Genomic DNA, 19,413 nt, shown 5'->3' with positions numbered 1-19,413 from the left:
AAGGGGTCACTCGGTCTGCTGTACCCCCCCCCCCCAAGGCACATATGAGAAATCAATCAATGAACAACTAAGGAGCTGCAACGATGAATTGATGTTTCTCATCTCTCTCCCTTTCTGTCTGTCTGTCTGTCTCTCATCTCTCTCTCTCTCTCTTTCTGTCTGTCTGTCCCTCTCTGTTTCTGCCACACACACACACAAAAATAGTGCTAGTGTTTCCTCCCCTATAGTTTAAGAATAGACTATTACCCAATGTTCTTTGAAGTCCCCTAAATGCCTCTCCTCGGTCACAGCCTCCTTCCTGTCCAGAGTAAATCACTCTGAGATTTGTGTTTAACAATTTCTTGGTTCTTTTGAGGATTCTCTTTTCTCCCCCAGTTTTTCTGTTGACTGAGAGAGAGAGAAGAGAGGATGGAGAGGGGGAAGAGAAGCAGATGGTCGCTTCTCCTCTGTGCCCTAACCTGGAAACCAAACCTGGGACATGCACACACCAGGCTGATGCTCTACCACTGAGCCAACTGGACAGGGCTATTAGTAATATTTTTAAGAAAAATTATTTCATATTATCAAATCATTGATGTATTTTAGGTGGCTTCAGGGGCAGATCATGCTCTGACCATAGAAAAGTAATATAACAACTGAATTTTTAGTGTGTGTGTGTGTGTGTGTGTGTGTGTGTGTTTATATACATAGGTATATATAAAATTATTGAACCAAGTGGTGACAAGGGTTTTATTTTGTACCTTAATAATCCAACACATTGGCACAAATTGTTAGTTTCTGGGTGTTTTTGGCAATACACAGGCTCAGAAATGGTTAGAAGTCTCTGAGGTTGAAAATTAGGTCTCAGGCTTTAATCATAGAGGCATCTCTATTAGTATAAGCAGGCCCCCAGCAGCATACGTTACCCCCTTTGCACGTGACTCCTAAGAACTGCCGTCAGATATACCAGGCCTCCTATTTTCAGAAGGTCTGCTCAATAGCGCGGGGCAAGAAATAACACTGAACTGCTGGCGCATAAAAGATAAGGCACTGTTCCTGTGGATCCCAAGGGAAAAACCTCTTTTAACCCTCCGCCCATTTATGAAATTATAGATTAATATATGCTCTTTATAAAAAACCCATGAGGTGTTGAAAGGCCCCTCCCTGGCCCTCGGTTTTCCCTGCATACCTGCCTCCAGTGTGGTGCGCCTCTGTCTAGATGTTTTGTGGTGTATTTGTGCACGCGCACACGTACAAACGTACATGCTCATACAACACGGATGTTGACACATTTGTGTGCCCTTATAAAACACCCGGGAATTGTGTGTATTCTGTAGCGTGCTTTTTTCTTCGTCAAAACTGTGTCTTAGAGATCTTTTTATATTCGGACCAATAGAGCTATATTTTTTATTTATTTATTTTTTGTATTTTTCTGAAGTTGGAAATGGGGAGGCAGTCAGACAGACTCCCGCATGCGCCCGACTGGGATCCACCCGGCATGCCCACCAGGAGGCGATGCTCTGCCCATCTGGGATGTTGCTCTGTTGGAACCAGAGGCATTCTAGCGCCTGAGGCAGAGGCCATAGAGCCATTCTCAGCGCCCGGGCCAACTTTGCTCCAATGGAGCCTAGGCTGCGGGAGGGGAAGAGAGAGATAGAGAGGAAGGAGAGGGGGAGGGATGGAGAAGCAGATGGGCGCTTCTCCTGTGTGCCCTGGCTGGGAATTGAACCCCAGGTGTCTGCGTGTCAGGCCTGACCCCCCCTATCCACCGTACCAACCAGTTGGGGTAGAGCTGACTGTTGGTAGTGGTTAGAGACTGAAAACCATCAAACGGCCGGAGCATGCTTTATGTAAATATTCCCTTCGATCGGCTTCTCTGTTGCTGGTGCAACAGCAAACATCTTCCATCTATATACAACTGACATATTTATGCACATGAGGTTGGAGAGAGTACAAGGCGTGAAACTGATGGATGGAATGGTGCATGCGTTCTATGTTTGGGTGGCTATTGCTAAAAGTGCCTTCCAGCAGGCGCTGTACTGTTCACACCCGTGCAGCTGCTCGGTCGGTGCATGTTGGTGCCGTTCTTTTCTGTGTCACTGCCATTCCCTGGATAGTGTTGGTGGTTTTCTTCTTCCAGTTCACTGTCTGATTTCCCCGATCGCATGGTGAGGTTGAATGCCTGGTCGCATGTTGTAGGTCCGTTCCATTTGTTGTGTCCACAAATTGCTTGTTTGTATCTTTTGTCCCTCGGTGTACTTGATGTTCAGGAGGAAGTTATAATATCTTTTTCATTAAAGCGATTCCTGGTGACTTGATTGTTTGGTTACTTTTGAACTGTCACTATTTGTTATGCAGGATGTGGAGGAAAGTTGTTGGCGTTTGTAGGTTGCAATGTTGATCTCACACTCTCTCTCTTTGCTTTTCTGTCGGCTAACTCGTATTTTCTAAGTAGATGTTGGTGATGGTATTCACCAGCGATAACAGTTTTGTCTATTTCCTTGTGGTGTTAACACTTCTTATTATTTTCTTTCTTTTACTTTAATGACCTAATATTCATCAGCATTACGTTATGTGGCTTTCTGTTGAAGTTTGACCCCATACGAAATTTTATTTTTCTGCTCTGTGGAAAGCAGAACTATTAATTTGCATATTTAGAATGGTTAGGTAGTTACTACAATTTTCATTTATTTTCTTTCTTTTTTTTTTTTTTGCATTTTTCCAAAGCTGGAAACGGGGAAGCAGTCAGACAGACTCCCGCATGCGCCTGACCAGGATTCACCTGGCATGCCCACCAGGGGGCAATGCTCTGCTTATCTGGGGCATTGCTCTGCTGTAATCAGAGCCATTCTAGCGCCTGAGGCAGAGGCCATAGAGCCATCCTCAGCGCCTGGGCAAACTTTTCTGCAATGGAGCCTTGGCTGTGGAAGGGGAAGAGAAAGACAGAGAGGAAGGAGAGGGGGAGGGGTGGAGAAGCAGATGGGTGCTTCTCCTGTGTGCCCTGGCTGGGAATCGAACCCAGGACTCCCGCACGCCACACCGACGCTCTACCACTGAGCCAACCGGCCAGGGCCTCATTTATTTTCTTTTTATTTAGCACGTTTGCGAGAGAGAGAGAAACAGAAAAGAAGGGAGAGAGATGAGAAGCCTCACCTCATAGTTGCGGCACCTTAGTTGTTCATTGATTGCTTTCTCATTTGTGCCTTGACGGGGCTATAGCCACACCAGTGACCTCTTGCTCAAGCCAGTGACCATGGGGTCATGTCTATGAACTCTTGCTCAAGCTGATGAGCCTCTGCTCAAGCCAGCGACCTTGGAGTTTCGAACCTGGGTCCTCAGTGCCCCAGGGCAACGCTCTATCCACTGCGCACCCCCCACCTCCATCAGGCTCAATTCTTGTTATTAAACCCATGTTTTTCCTGCTGAGTTCTAGAACTATTGTGTTCCTTCAGCACCGAACGCCTTGAGTGCCTGTGTTATGTCTGGTGCTTGTAGGTGCTGGGTGTGCGGTAGTAAGAAGCACAAAGTTCTGATCCTCGTGGAGATTTTATTCCAATTGAAGAGAGAGATCAATAAATTGCAGGTAAATATGCAAAGGCCCTGACATGGAACATCGTGGGTGTGTTCATGAGAGCGCAGTGCGGCAGGACAGTACGGAGAGAGGAGCGCGTTTGCGTGGGACATCAGAGTGAGCCGGGACAGCCATGGCTTGGAGGCCGTGTAGCATTTTATTCTCAGTGCAGTGAGCAACCAACCGTTGGGGGATTGAGAGAGGAGAGTGATCAGATTTGATTTAAGGTTTTATTTGTTTTTTATTGATTGATTTTAGAGAGAGGAGAAGGGGAAGAAAGAAAGAAAGAGAGAGAGAGAGAGAGAGAGAGGAAAAGAAAAGAAAAAAGAAAAGGAAATCTGTTTCTGTATGTGCCCTTACCGGGAATCACACCTGCAACCTTTGTTGTACTGGGACGAAGCTCTAACATCTTTAACCAACCGAGCTCTCTGGCCAGGGCTAATTTAAGGTTTTATAAGATCACTGATAATTGTTCAGAGAGCCTATGGATCAGTGAGAGTGGAAATGGGGACCATTAATTGCAGGATAGCCAGTGGGTAAGAAGGTTGGCTTTGGAGCTAGACCTGTTCAGTTTGGGCACATTCATGATCTTCTCTGAGCTCCCTTTCATTTACTCATAAATAGAGATGGTAGTAAGAATGCCTTTGACATACTGAATACCTAGGAAAGGTATGTTATATAATTCCCAATTGTAACAGTAACCCCCCCCCCCCAAAAAAAAAATTGGTGGTGACATTAGGCTGCTCACAGTGTCAGTGTTCTTTGAAATATATCTGGAAGGCAGGGCTGACAAGGTTTGCTGATATACCACAGGGCGTGTGACAGAGAAATCTGAGCTGCTTTGGGTGGTTGGTGCTACTCTTTCCTGAGTCGGAAACACTTTTGGGAAAAAGAGCACATTCCAGGGGGTGAGGCGTGGCATCGTATTTGGTTTTTGACACGTTACCTTTGAAATGCTTGTGTGGATCCAAGTGGAAATGTTGAGTAGACAGTTAAATATGAGTTGGACTTCCCTGGGCACGTAGGGAACGGAGGGATTTGGGCATTGACGGCAGAAACGCCCAGAGACCAGATGAGATTGCCGGAGGGAGTGAGGCTTTGTATATATATGAAGAGAAGAGACTTTGTGCCCGAGCCCTGGACGCTCACTGCATTTAGAGGTCAGTAAGGAGGAAGAAGCAGCAGAAGGAAGAATGTGGTAGAAATATCAGAGGGCATCACGTCCAAGAAGCCAAGGAGAAAAAGGGATCACTTGTCTTGTGGGTACGGGACAGATGCGTGCACAGTGGTTTCTGTCTACAGTGTGAACTGCGTCACGCGGTCAGACTGAGACCTGGCCAGAGGTCTGTTAGCTCAGTTCTGAAAGTTTTTCTGGTTCTGATTAGGGTCAGGCCCACCCAGGGGCAGGTCTGCAGATCAGTTGAGGTGTTCTCTGCTTCTCTGTGTACCTTTGTACATTTTTTGTGGGGTGCCACATATTGTGATTTTGTTGTTGCCGCTGAGAGCTAGGTTTTGTTGTCATGCTTCAGTAAGTGTTGAACTTTCCCCACCCCCGCCCCCTTGCCCAGTAGTGATTTTGTGGTGGATCTTTTTGGTTCTGTTGAGACTTCCTTGTCGGCTCTGGTGGGAGTAGAATAGCATCTAGGGGACACACTGCCCCTAGAGATGTTCCCGCCATAGTCTCTACTGAACGCATTATGATATAGTCAACAAGGTCTTAGCACTTTGGCTCCCTGTGACCTCGGGAACTTGTTCGTATGGCTACTGACTGACTCTTCTGCACTTGTTCTCTCCTTGACGTTGTTCTTGTTCTGCCTTGTGGGGTGTACACCATGGATGTATAGACTGGTACCCAGGTAAGAACTCAGGGGCCCTCGTGCAGGTTTCTGGACCTCTTCCTGCTGCACTATACCAGGATTCTGTCCCGTATGAGGGAGCCTCTGGTAGCCTTCTGTGTCCTCCTTTCTGCAGAATTGCTGGCGTCTGAGTTCCAGTCTCGGCTGCAGTTTATAAATGAACTCCACACCAACGGCCTTTGTCATGGCAGGTTCACCTCATTCATTTCCTTTCGTACAGGGATTGCAGTCCTGTCCCTTGTCTGTCGTCCAGTGTCTGATAACGGTTGTTTCTTATATTTTGTCTGGTCTTCTAGTTGTTGATGACTGGAGGGTGATTTTGAATCTTTTATTTCCTTGTGGCTTGAAGTAGAAGTCTCATATATTATTTTGGAAACTCAACTTAGTTTTAACTGATAAGATGAATATGGAATGTTAAGTCTTTCTCATCTCTTATGTAATTCTGCCTCTGTCTTGCCTTCACCTGACCTCCTTCCCCATGACATTGACATGATGCTGTTTTGGCTGTGTAACCTGATGTATGAGATTGACACATTTCTAATTTTAAATCATACTGTATTCTGGTTATATTTATTTGTATTTTATTTAGATATGTTTTTATCCATATTTTCTTGGCTATCTTTGTTAGAATTTTGGTTCCACTGTTTCTGTTTAATTGTTTTTGTAGAGTAGGGATGGGTTTTTGACAGTTTGCGGTAAATCACTTATAAAACCATTTGGACTTTGATCACTTTAACTTTTGAAAATCTTATATCTTATCTCCTTTATTGGTTTTAATTGCCAAGCATCCTTATTTATTTTTTATTTATTTGGCAAGAGGAGGGGAGATAGTAGGGCAGACTCCTGCATGTGCCCTGGCTGGGATTTACCCAGCAACCCCATCTGGGGCCGATGCTCAAGTACTGAGCTATTTGTAGCACCCGAGGCTGACGTGCTTGGACCTCAGTGCCTGTGGCTGATGCTCAAACCAATCTACCCATTGACTTGGAAGGGAGGAAGAGGGAGAGAAAGGGAGAATGAGGGGGAGAGAAGCATATGGTCTCTCTCCTGTGTGCCACTGGCCATGCCCCAAGTATCCTTTTTTCATGTAAGATTTAAATAGATTTCCTATTGTTTAAAACAGCCTTTTGTTTTATCTTTTCATATTGATCATTTATATCTTACTTTTAATTCTTTCAATGTTTTAACTACTGAGTTCATTTCTACCTTTTTAAATATTGGATAATGTGCTGAAATCTGATTATTGCTTTGTCAGTTTTTAAGTTTTTTTATATGTGATGTCATTTTTTTCTTATTTTATGCATTTTAATTTTTTTCATTTTAATTTTTTTTGACTCCTAGTCCTTATTTATGAGACATGAAAAAATTGAAGGGCATTAGTGTTTTGTTTTATTTAATTGCTCTGGGTCAAAGAATGACTATTAATGTTTACTTCACGGACGTTTGTAAGTTTCATCATGACCAGATTATGCTTAATATTTACATTATTTTGAGTGGTTTACAGGAGTGTGCATCACTTTCTTAAAAACACATATGTCTGGCCCTGGCTGGTTGGCACAGTGGTAGAGCATTGGCCTGGTGTGTGGATGTCGTGGGTTCGATTCCTGGTCAGGGCACACACAGGAGAAGCAGCCATCTGCTTCTCTACTACTCCCCCTCTCGCTTCTCTCTCTCTCCTCCTCCCCTCCTGCAGCCATGGCTTGATTGGAGCGTGTTGGCCCCGGGCACTGAGGATGGCTCCATGGGCTCTACCTCAGGTGCTAAGAAGAGCTCAGTTGTTGAGCAATGAACAACACCCCAGATGGGAAGAGCATCGCCCCCTAGTGGGCATGCCAGGTGGATCCTGGTCAGGGTACATGTGGGAGTCTATGTCTCTGCCTCCCTCCTCACCTCTCACTGAATAATAAAACCCCAATGTGTCTGGGCATCACTCCCTAATTTCATTAGCTCTGTCAGTGTAACTGGGTGTGTGAACTTTGGAAAGTGCCTGTTAGGTGAACAGAAACCACGACTGTAGACAGGGTGTTGTTCCAAGGTCAGCTAGAAGGAGGGACAGAGCCTACAACGTGGAGGAATTGAAGCATCGCAAGTGATGATGACGTGTTAACCTGGGATGGTCCTCACATGCAGGTGTGAGGCACATCTAAATGTGCAGGAGGAGTAACGGACGTGTTTATATCACCATTTAACATGGTGAAACATTGGTGATGTTGTCTGGGTTGTTTTATTTTCTGTACCTTGGACTGTTGGGTGCTTTGTATTGGGTTTAATGCTCAGCCTTAAAATTGAACACTGACCGACCTCTCTGCATTTGTTTCCTCGTAGGCCTCGGAGTAGAGGCAAGACCGCTGTGGAGGATGAGGACAGCATGGATGGGCTGGAGGCCACGGAGATAGAGGCCGGCGTGGAAACAGGTATTCCACCTTGGGAGGAAAAGGGGTCACAGTGGAACCTGTTTGTGCACTTAGCGTCTGTCTTCACACCGAGTTCTGATAATCCCTGTGCTGAAATAGTTTGCAAGCACCATAACCAAGTAGAAAAACTGAGTTCTCTTTTTTTTCAGCTGTGATTTAGTAGAACTTATTTAATATCTGGAGAGAAATGGTTTATAAAAGGAAATTAAAACGGGCATAAACCGTAATTCCAGGTCACTGGTAGGGCAGCTTGTAGTGCATGCCTGAGTTATGAACTGTGTGGTGTTGGTTTATTTTATTTTATTTTATTTTGTATTTTTCCTAAGTGAGATGCAATGGGGTGGCAGACAGACAGATTCCCGCATGTGTCCCACCAGGATCTACCCGGCATGCCCACCAGGGGGCGATGCTCTGCACATCTGGGGCTTTGATCTGTTGCAGCCAGAGCCATTTTAGCGCCTGAGGCAGAGGCCACAGAGCCATCCTCAGTGCCCAGGCCAACTTTGCTCCAATGGAGCCTTGGCTGAGGGAGGGGGGCGAGAGAGAGAGAGAGAGAGAGAGAAAGAGAAGAAGGAGAGGGGGAAGGGTGGAGGAGAGGAACAGATGGGTGCTTCTCCTGTGTGCCCTGGCCGGGAATCGAACCTGGGACTTCCACACCGTGTAGTGTTGGTTTAAAGCTTACTGTGTTGTTATGCATGGGAGGAAAAAACATATATTCCATTAGTGAAGAGTAATGTGACATGCTGGGTTAAGCCAGACCGAATACTTTTGGGTCCACTGGACTTTTAGGTGCCTTAAATAAGCTAAGGGGTCTCGTGCATCTGTGAAAGGTTGGTACAGTCGGGTGCCCAACATGGTTTCCAAAATTTACACAAAGTTAGTGATTTAATGAGTTGTCAAAGGGGCGAGGTTTCCTATTGTATTTAGAAGATATTTGTATGAGATGGTCTCTCACGGGCAGTGTTTTTAGCGGCTGTTTGGTAGACCTTAGATATGATGACAGGCTTTTTTTCTGAAGTTGAGTATCATCTATTTGATGTTTATAGAACCTCGTCCAGTTCTTAGAGAAACAGTTAGAAAGTGCTGTATCTTTTGAAGTATACTTTTCCTTAAACTGCTTTTGGTGTCAAATGTGTTCTGTTACATAGTTACTATTTCTGGAAAGCTTTAGAAGATTCTAGAATCCTCATGCCTGTGTCCAGCAGGGTCTCGTTAGGTCGAGTGTCAACAGTGGGAATTCAGAATTCTCCCATTCCACTCTTTGCTGCACTTTTATTACCATATTACTTTGAATTTATGTAACTTCTTTTTTTTTTTTTTTTCATTTTTCCGAAGCTGGAAACGGGGAGGCAGTCAGACAGACTCCCGCATGCGCCCGACCGGGATCCACCCGGCATGCCCACCAGGGGGCGATGTTCTGCCCCTCTGGGGCGTTGCTCTGTTGCATCCAGAGCCATTCCAGCGCCTGAGGCAGAGGCCATGGAGCCATCCTCAGCACCCGGGCCATCTTTGCTCCAATGGAGCCTCGGCTGCGGGAGGGGAAGAGAGAGACAGAGAGGAAGGAGAGGGGGAGGGGTGGAGAAGCAGATGGGCGCCTCTCCTGTGTGCCCTGGCCAGGAATCGAACCCGGGACTCCCGCACGCCAGGCCGACGCTCTACCGCTGAGCCAACCGGCCAACCTGGGGCGTCCATACACCAGGCTGACGCTCTACCACCTGGCTAGGGCCAGGTCTTCCTTTCTAATACATGCATTCAATGGTATAAATGTCCCTCAAAGCTCTGCTTTCACCACATCCCACAAATTTTGATGTTATATTTTTGTTATTATTTAATTCAAAATATTTTAAAATTTCTATTGAAAAAAACTTTTGGGGCCCTGGACGGTTGGCTCAGCGGTAGAGCGTCGGCCTGGCATGCGGGGGACCTGGGTTTGATTCCCGGCCAGGGCACATAGGAGAAGCGCCCATTTGCTTCTCCACCCCCCACCCCCTCCTTCCTCTCTGTCTCTCTCTTCCCCTCCTGCAGCCAAGGCTCCATTGGAGCAAAGATGGCCCGGGCGCTGGGGATGGCTCCTTGGCCTCTGCCCCAGGCGCTAGAGTGGCTCTGGTCACGGCAGAGCGTCGCCCCTGGTGGGCGTGCCGGGTGGATCCCGGTCGGGCGCATGCAGGAGTCTGTCTGACTGTCTCTCCCCGTTTCCATCTTCAGAAAAATACAAAAAAAAAACAACAAAAAAACTTTTGGGGGGGATCCCCATGTTATTTCGAAATATATGTTATTTAACCTCCAAATATTTTGGAATTTTCTGGTTATCTTTCTGTTACTGATTTCTGGTTTCATTCCATTGTGGTCTGAGAGCAGACCATTGTATGATTTCTATTATTCTGAATTGTTCTGTGGCCCAGGTTGTGGTCTGTGGGTGAATGTAGCATGTGGTGGAGAAGAAGGTGTATCCTGCTGTTGTTGGAGGGGGCCATCTGTAGGTGTCCATTATATCCAAGTGATTAATCGGGGTGTTGAGTCCAGCTCTGTCCTTACTGACTTTCTGCCTGCTGGGTCTGTTTTTGACAGGTGGTTGTTAATGTCTCCATATATAATAGTGTATATCTGTCCCTGTAGTTCTATCAGTTTTTGCCTCACGTATTTTGACACTGTTAGGTGTATACGTGTTGAGGATTATCGTGTGTTTTTTTGGAGAATCTGACCCCCCCCCCCCCCAGGCTATGCCCTGGCTGTCCTTGATAACTTGACTGGCTGTGAATGAAGCCTGCTGTGTCTGAAATGTATGTAGCTTCTCCTGCTTTCTTTGGATCTGGAATCTCTCTCAGCAAATTTCCAGTATTCAGTACACTATTAAGTAATAGTCATCAGACATCTTTAGACTTACTCATCGCGTGTAACTGCAGCTCTGTGTCCTTTGACCAGTTTCTCCCCATTTCCTGCAACTGCTCAGCCCCTGGTGACCACTGTTCCAGTCTCTGCCCAACTTGAAGTTTTTTTATTAGAACCTTCACTTGGTTTGTTTGCTTCTCTAGGCTACAGACTTTTCAAAGTCCTACTTGAAGGGAACTTTCCCCAAAATTATCCCTCATACAATCACTTCTATTCTCAAGAATCCAGGGAGTCAGTGAGCAGCACTTGCTTGAATTTTTCCTTCCACATTTTAGTTAAGACAAGGTTAGGTGACATTCAGTCGATGCTGTGAACATTTCTACCCAGTGCTCTCTGAATGCATGCTAGACTTGGCCAGGAGACCTCGTTTCTGACAGGGGAAGAACACACTCAGAGCACATGCTGCCGTCTTGGGTTTCACCTTGTACAGACCAGTCTCTCAATTGCCCACAGTTTTGTTTTTTTCCCCCCCTTTTTCTAAGAATAACTTCTTCTTTTCTCTTCTGTCTGTGATTACCTATGCCACCCATGCCCCCCCCTTTTAGAAATTCTCCTCAGTCCTTAGACTTCTCAGCTTCTTTTTCTAGAGTTTTTACTTAGCCAGAAGTATCTGTACCTTCTATAGGGAGGTCGTTTTAATGGATGTTGCATTGTACCTGTCAAGTCTAGACGTCGTATTTAATCATTCTGTATTTCTGAAGCAAAGCTTCTCACTAAAAGTCCTGAGTAGTTTTTGTTTGTCTGGGCTTGTTTTTTCCACCCCCCCCCCAAAAAAAAACCCCTCCTTTGTGCTATACCTAACAGTTACCTCTCCCCCTCCCTGACCCTTGGCATCCACTGATAGGTTTTCTCCTTCACTGTTATTCTGTGTCTAAGAATTCCATATAAATAAAATACAGTGTGTAACCTCTGAGACTGGACTCTTGCATGCAGTTTAATTACCTGTGAGATCCATCCTGGTTGAAATATGTATGTACCAGCCAGTAAAGACTGTTCCTTTTTATTACCAAGCGATCTTATTTTCTATAGATGCACCGTAATTTATTTAACCATTCAAGATTATTCCTTTTTTATTACCAAGTGTTCTTACTTTGTATAGATGCACCATAATTTGTTTAACCATTCACCTGTTGAAGTCATGTGGGTGGTCTCTGGTCTTTGGCTGTTTAGAAAGGCCATGAACATGCATGTATGGGCTTTCTGTGTAGAAATAAGCTTTTGTAAATGTGAGTATACCAACTTTCTTCTTCCTTTTTTGAATCGATCTTAGCGATTCTTTTTCCTTTGCCCTTCCCTAAACATTCTAGAATCGGTTTGTCTCTTTTTACAAATAATCCTGCTGGGATTTTCATTGAAACTGCACCTGTGGGGAACGACATCCGTTTGTGGGGAAACAACATCTTTACCATGTGGAGTCTCCCATTCCATGAACCTGGTATACTTCTCCATGTGGGGCTTCTTTGATATCTTTCATGGGCATTTTGTAGTTTTTGTTACACAGATCCCGTTCATGCTTTGTTAGTGATACTGATTATTTTATTTCTTGGGAAGCTGTTATAAATACTTTTTTTTTTTGCCATACTTCCCAAGCGTTTATTAGCAAGGGGGTGCTCTGACACTCTGAAATTCAGCATCCTGTCTGTAAGCTCACTTGGCACACTGCAAGCTCCCACCATCCCTTTTAGGTGTTTTGTCCACAGCCAGTAGACCAGGTTCGTTTTAGTCCTAAGAAAAGATACAGCTTACCTTATAGAAGGGATGGGCCAGGTCAGGCAACCAGCATGCTAAGGATTCACGGCTGCAGCCTCACCCCTGACAGTTGGACAGTGGGGCCTCCAGGCTCAACATTCTTGACGAGGCTGGGGTGTTCCCCATGTTAGCCAGTCTCCGGAAACAGAACCCCACTCAGGTTACAGCCACTGTCCGTTTTAAAGTGCTAGTATGCTGATTAAGAAGTCACTACTGGCCCTGGCTGGCTAGCTTAGCAGTAGAGTGTCAGCCTGGTGTGTGGAAGTCCCGGGTTCGATTTCTGGTCAGGGCACACAGGAGAAGCATCCATCTACTTCTCCACCCCTCCCCCTCTCCTTTCTCTCTGTCTCTCTCTTCCCCTCCAGCAGCCAAGGCTCCATTGGAGCAAAGTTGGCCCAGGTGCTGAGGAGGCTCCATGGCCTCTGCCTCAGGTACTAGAATGACTCCCATTGCAATGGAGCAACACCCCAGATGGGCAGAGCATTGCCCCATGGTGGGCATGTCAGGTGGATCCCAGTTGGGTGCATATGGGAGTCTGTCTGTCTGCCTCCCCACTTCTCACTTAAGAAAAATACAAAAAAAAAAGAAAAAAGAGTCACTACACCAGTGGAAACAGCTTTAATGCTCACTTGCTCCCTCACTCTTTCTCTGTGCTGATTAGCACAACCCGTGTCGTGTCATGGCTGAGGGGTGCAGATAGGCTGGGGCGCTCTGGAACCTGCTTGTGGGAGGGTGGCTGTCCACCTGCCAGAGCAGTGCGGTCCTCCTCCCCGCCCACTCCTGGAGGGCGAATCAGAGCGGAACATGCACATGCATGCACATGTCGCTGGGTTCCGTTTTAAAGTAAATCACGGATAGTGAACACTGCCCCCTTCCGCACTGGGTTGTGTGTAGAATCAGTTCCTTTCACCTGGTGTAAACTGAAGGAAAAGGAACTGGTTTCCACTTGTATGTTGCTAATACATATATAAAGATACGATTTACGTTTATGTGTGTCTGCCTTCTGCTCTGCTCTTGCTGAATTCACTATTGGTGTCATGTGTGCTGCAGACATTTTTGTGGGTGTCTTGTCCAACTTACAGAGGAGATGTTTTAATTCGTTAACTTGCCTTAATCATGAACCCCAAAAATAAAGCATTTAAAGGCTGCCGTGTCTTTCCTCTTAGCGTGATTTCTGGTGTTTTCCCTAGGTGTGGGAATTGTTCTTCTTATCTGTGTGTTCCAAATGCTTTTTCCATCGCAGTTTTGACCTCCCCTTTGACTTGTGATGTGTCTGAGAGCGTCTTTAAAACCTCTAGGTATTTGCATGGATTTTCTTTTTGGTTTTGTCATTTATTTCTGATTTTAGGATAGCATGTTGGTTTTGGGATACTTTTTACATTTTGGAATTGATTGGAAGTTTCTTGACGTCTTCATTGGCTCGGGAAAAGTCAGCTGCTAGATCTTCAGATATTGCTTCTGCATCATTCTTCCCTCTCACCCATTAAATGCTTGTTAGACTGTATCGCTGTGTTTGTTGCAATTTAGCCTCTCTTTTCTATTTTTATTCTTTTGTCCCCCTGTCCTGTATTCTGGACCGGTCATTCTAGAGACATTTTCCAACTTACATGCTCTTTGCTTTGTTCAACAGTTTATCCATTGAGCTCACTTACCATATTTTAAAATACCTTTATTCTCTTTCATATTTGCAGCATTCACATTCTATAGTTTTCTAGTTCCTCTTGAGGTGTTTGCTCTCTAATCTTATTCAGTAGTGCTTAAAAAAGAAAGAGAAAATAAACCTCGGTATTTTCAGGGATTCATGTCCTATTCAACAAATGCTCCTCAGTAGCGCAGTCTCAATCGTTACCATTTCTCTTTGACACTAAGTGGTAACACTGGTGTGCCCCTGCTGGTGACAGTGCCCCTGGCACAGGTGTGTGTGGGGGGTATGGGGGGGGGAGCGCCTTCTGGCGTTGATTCCTGGCTTTGCTTCCTTTTAGTCCAGGCACCAGGAGCTTGTTGAACTTGCAGACTTGAGTTTTCTGATCTTGTATATGAGGCTGTTACGTCAGGTGTCCTTACCATAAAAGGGAAGAATGAAGTCAGAGAACTATCTACGGGGCACACTTGTGTTTGTCCTTCCAGCCTTCGCTGGGCTTGTAGTTCCTTTCTCAGCCGCACTCCCTGCATCTTCCGTGAATTCAGACCTTGCCTAGTCTCTTCGTCAGGTCGGTGACTGTGTCCTGTCGTTACCAGTTGACTATGTCCTGTCTCCCGACTGGATCCGTGAATGATAAGGGAGGACTCCGGTTCTGTGCTTGCCCTGGCCAGCGTTTGAATGGAACGTGTGGTGCTCAGTGGTGGAGTGACTATGTTTGGTTGAAAAACCCCCAAAACATCCTAAAGTAGTGATTTCTTATTAAACTCCGTAGCCCAAGGCCAGGAGGCGCTGATTCAATTCTCTTTGTTCCTGTTACTTCTCACAACACAGATGCATCATGTGTGACCTGAGGTTGCGTGTTTGACATCTAGTGGGTGATGTCCAACTAGAGGGGTGATGTCCAAGCTTCAATGTGGTTAGACTATGGGGTGTGAATGTGGGTTATCAGAAAAGTAACCCCATTCCTGCCTGTACTGGATACTCCAGGTAGTGAGTGGGTGAAGTGCTTTACAGGTGTTACCTTTTTTTGATCCTAAAGACAGTTTTATAGGCTGTATTAAGTTAGCTACCTGTTCAGTGATTAGCACACTGAGTTGCTGATGAGGTACCTTGCCAATATCACATCGCTAGCAAGTGACTTCAGCGAGGGTACACATCCATCCTGGACCATTCAGTTTTAAGCCTTCTATTTTAATTACTAGGACAAATAGCCGTCGCTGTTCGTCTAAACTTTCTGTGTCGTAGGACCAGCTCCTTAGGATTAAGTAACAGTGGTGGGAGGTGGTAGAATGGCATTGTGTAAGGCCAGGCTTTGGATCTGACTTACCAGCATACCCCGTTTACATTTTCCCCCAAAGATTTGCCCCGCACAAAGATGACAGCAGCCGGCTGAGGAGCAGTGTGCTCTGGCTGGCTGTCCTCGGTTCTCTTAGGAACCTCCTCCCTGACAGGTCCTGGTTAGGGTCGTTCCTGCTGCAGTGCGCCACCTGATGGTTCCAGATGAGACACAGGTAGGATCTCAGGAATAAAAATCACCTTATCGTAACCCCCAGGAGTGGAGCATCCTCTGGGCACCGGCCCAGGATGGTGGTGTTCAAGAGTGCGTTCTTCCTGGCACACAATGGGTAAGCCAGTGCTGGCATCGGAACTGCCTCTTCGGTTGCCGCCGGGTTCGCAGTCATTTCATCCCTAGTGGTGTCTTCTGAGTCAGGCTGTGGGGGGAGAGACCTGCACACGAGTGTCATTGTCCTGTCTTGACTTTGACGGAGAGTAGGAGCCAACTAACTTATTGTACCAAATGAAGAGCCCCAGTTGAACAATATAGGTTCTGCAATGACGAGCAGTTTCGCACCTCGTTGGGTACCTTTTTCTCTTTCTGCTTTTTTTTTTTTTTTTTGTGACAGGGACAGAGAGAAACAGAGATAGGGACAGATAGACAGGAAGGGAGAGAGATGAGAAGCATCAATTCTTCGTTGCAGCACCTTAGTTGTTCATTGATTGCTTTCTCATATGTGCCTTGACTGGGGGCTACAGCAGACCAAGTGACCCCTTGCTCAAGCTGGCCACCTCGGGGTTTCGAACTTGGGTCCTCCGTGTCCCAGTTCGATGCTCTATCCATTGTGCCACTGCCTGGTCAGGCCTTTTTTCTCTTTCTGTTTTGGGGTTGGAACTACCCGCCTAGGAGCAGTTACACCATTCTTTTTTATTCCTTAAACTTAAAGGACCCAGCCTGACCATGCGGTGGCACTGTGGATAGAGCGTCAGACTGGGACGCAGAGGACCTAGGTTCGAGACCCCGAGGTCGCCAGCTTGAGCGCGGGCTCATCTGGTTTGAGCAAAGCTCACCAGCTTGGACCCAAGGTCGCTGGCTCGAGCAAGGGGTTACTCGGTCTGCTGGAGGCCCGTGGTCAAGACACATATGAGAAAGCAATCAATGAACAACTAAGGTGTCGCAACAAAAAACTAATGATTGATGTTTCTCATCTCTCTCCGTTCCTGTCTGTCTGTTCCTGTCTATCCCTTTGATTCTCTCTCTGTCTCTGTTGAAAAAACAAACAAACAGACAGACAAAGGACCCAAACAAGAAAATCCAACCCAAGAGTTAGGGTTGGAGTCTTGAGGATGAGTCAGGCAGGCAAGGGAGCCGGGGTGTGTTTTGTTCAATGATTTAGCTTGTAGAGGGGCTCATCCTTAGAGGTCGTAATGGTCATTTTAAATGAACTAGGATCTCAATTTATAAATTGAGAAGAAACTTTTTTTATTTAATGAGTCACGTTGCGATACATTTGCTCTGCTTTTATCCTAAATGTAAGGTTTTTGACACCTTATTACTGGGAAGAAACTTCTCAGAGGGAACTGTAATTGGGGGAAAAGCACGTCACGTTTTACATTTTTGGACTGCCATTTTGCAATAGAGGGTAAATATAAAAAATGCCATTTGTTATGTATATGAACTTCCCCTTTATTGGTGAAGTATTGTTGTTTTTTACTTTTAAAAAAAATTTTTTTAAAGCAAGACAGAGGAAGGGAGAGAGACAGAGACAGAAATATCAATCTGTTCCTGTATGTGCCCCGACTGGGGATCAAACCCACAACCTTTGTATATTGGGACAATGCTCCAACCAACGGAGCCATCCAGCCAGGGCATCTTTTTCTTCTTCCTTGATGACATGTGCTTTATAGATGAATTCACCAGAGAGTAACATATATGCAGAAATGACTCTCTCTCTCTCTCTTCTCTCGTTCACTCTGAAGCAGAAATCAAAGAGCAGTCTGAAGAGGACGCAGATGCCGAGGTGGACAGAAGCAAGCGGCCGGCCCCGGCCCTCCAGCGCTCCGTGTCGGAGGAGTCCGCGAGCTCCCTGGTCTCAGTGGGTGTGGAAGCCAAAATCAGGTTAGAGCAGCAGTTTTCAGCCTCTTGACATTCAGGGACTGGCAGAAAGAGGAGGATTATTTGGGGGACCATTAAGGCAGATGGGGGACCATTACCATGAGCATAAGCAGATTTGACTAAGATCACTGGGTCTGTCTTCTTCATCCAACATCAGGGTGGCTTGCTCTTTGGCAGACCGGCATGAAAATTCCTGGCAGATGGGCTCACGGGCCGGCGGTTGAGAAACACACTGGGTTAGTGAATGAAAGTGGGTGGTTGGAGACTAGTCGCAGGGGTGGACTGTAGAGAACATTCAGGGAGTCCAGTGTAAGCTGTAAAAATCTGGATGGAATGATAATGTTTAGTTGCTTCACATTTGAGGCTGATCCCTCTGCAAGTAGTTGGGGGAGAGATGTCCCTGGGACGGTGGTTGTAGAAGCCAGCGGTACTCAAGACCTGAGCAGGGATCACCTCTGTGCTCTTCCTACTAGAACAAGTAACTGGTATTCACCTATAAACTTAACCTGTGTACTCCTGGGCCTTACACTGTCTTCATTTTTTGTAAATTTTTAAATATCTTCTTTAAATTGCTTTTATGGAGGAAGGGAGAGCGAGAAGAATCAACTCGTAGCCGCTTCACTTTAGTTGTTCTTTGCTTGCTTCGACATATGTGCCTTGAGTGGGCCAGCCCAGGGTTTTGAACCAGGGACCTCAGTGTTCCAGGTCGACCGCTCTGTCCATTGCACCGCCCCAGAGCAGGCTGTCTTTGTTCTTTAAACAAAGACATACAGGACATTATCAGCTGTATGTAATTCATCTTGGAAGCCTTAATTTTTTTTTTTTTACTTTATCTGAGAGCTCTGAATAAAGCTCCAAAATCACCCACCTTCTAGCAAGCTCCCCCCTTTCTCTTGCTTCGGCACGCTGCCCCCACCCCCCACTTTGTGTCCTCTGCAGGGTCCAGCAGACTCCTTCTGTCACAGTCCTGGTGTCCTAGGGACGCCACTTCTCTCTGCTCACTCCCTGGGAGCCTCACTCAGCCTGGTGGCTAGATCCTGTCTGTGTTCTCAGGAACCCGGCGTTTATGTCCGTGGGGCGGCTTTCCTCCGAACCCCACACTTCCATCTGTCCTCTTGACACTGTCCTAGACACCCACCCTCGACATACCCCTCCAAAGCCCCCTTTACTGACCCCACCTCGGCCGCAGTCCCCTCCCCAGCCTTCTCCATCGCAGGAAGTAGTACCAGTGCTCGCCCGTTGCTCAGGGCAAAGACTTGAGTTAATCCTTGATTTCCGTGTTTTCCCGTGCCTCCTGTTCTGAATCCTGTAGCTCAGTGGGAGAGGACATTCCTAACGAGTCCTGACCCTCTAACCTGCCTGCCAGCCCTGCTTGGGCCCCTGTTGTTTGCAGGAGTCTCAAGTAGCCTTTTAACTATATAGTTTTCCTGCTTCTTCTTCTCTGTACTTTCTACAGTCTGGGTTGTTCTCAGCACAATTGCAAAAAAAGAAAAGGCATTCTAAAAGCCATCAGATCTACCCTTAATTCTCTTTATCGACTGTTATATTTTAATTCAATTTGAAGTCCCTGCCATGTCCTGCAGGTTAAGATCTGAGCCCAGAGCCCTATTGGGTTTCATCTGTTACTTCCTGTTGTGCTGTGACCCAGGTGTCCTCAGGGCTCCCGACTTGGGGGATCCTGCCTCTGCCCATAGGCCCCTGTCATGTGGCCTTTCTCCGCAAGGAGGGGGAGCTTCCATACGGGTCTCTCCCCAAGTTCCTGTCATTCTGATCTGATGGTCTCCTGGGAAAATGAGAGTGCCTGGTGGGAGTTTGAGTGAAGGGTGTAGAGGTTTTCTTAGCCCCTAGCTTTTTTTTTTTCCTTTATGGAAATGAAGGTTTAGTTTACAATACAGTAAAATTCATTCATTGAATGAGTTCAG

At 46.2% G+C, this 19,413-nt stretch overlaps 1 protein-coding gene across 12 annotated transcripts in view; it reads left to right on the top strand.

Moving 5' to 3' along the window:
• Positions 1-19,413, top strand: part of KMT2C (lysine methyltransferase 2C) — a 228,757-nt gene that overhangs the window by 59,949 nt on the left and 149,395 nt on the right. For 10 of the 12 annotated variants that reach the window (XR_010751578.1, XM_066385393.1, XM_066385389.1 and 7 more), the window contains exons 2-3: positions 7,732-7,820; positions 17,356-17,494. Coding sequence is in view for 11 of the 12 variants with exons in the window: in XM_066385393.1 (XP_066241490.1) it covers positions 7,732-7,820; positions 17,356-17,494 (228 nt within the window). In the remaining variant the exon portion in view is untranslated. The remainder of the gene's footprint in view (positions 1-7,731; positions 7,821-17,355; positions 17,495-19,413) is intronic. The other 2 variants (XM_066385396.1, XM_066385386.1) reach the window with 1 other exon arrangement.

This window comes from Saccopteryx leptura, chromosome 5, assembly GCF_036850995.1.
Source record: "Saccopteryx leptura isolate mSacLep1 chromosome 5, mSacLep1_pri_phased_curated, whole genome shotgun sequence".
Lineage (NCBI taxonomy): Eukaryota > Metazoa > Chordata > Mammalia > Chiroptera > Emballonuridae > Saccopteryx > Saccopteryx leptura.
Note: the sequence above shows the minus strand (reverse complement) of the source record. Positions and strands in the feature narration are given on the sequence as shown.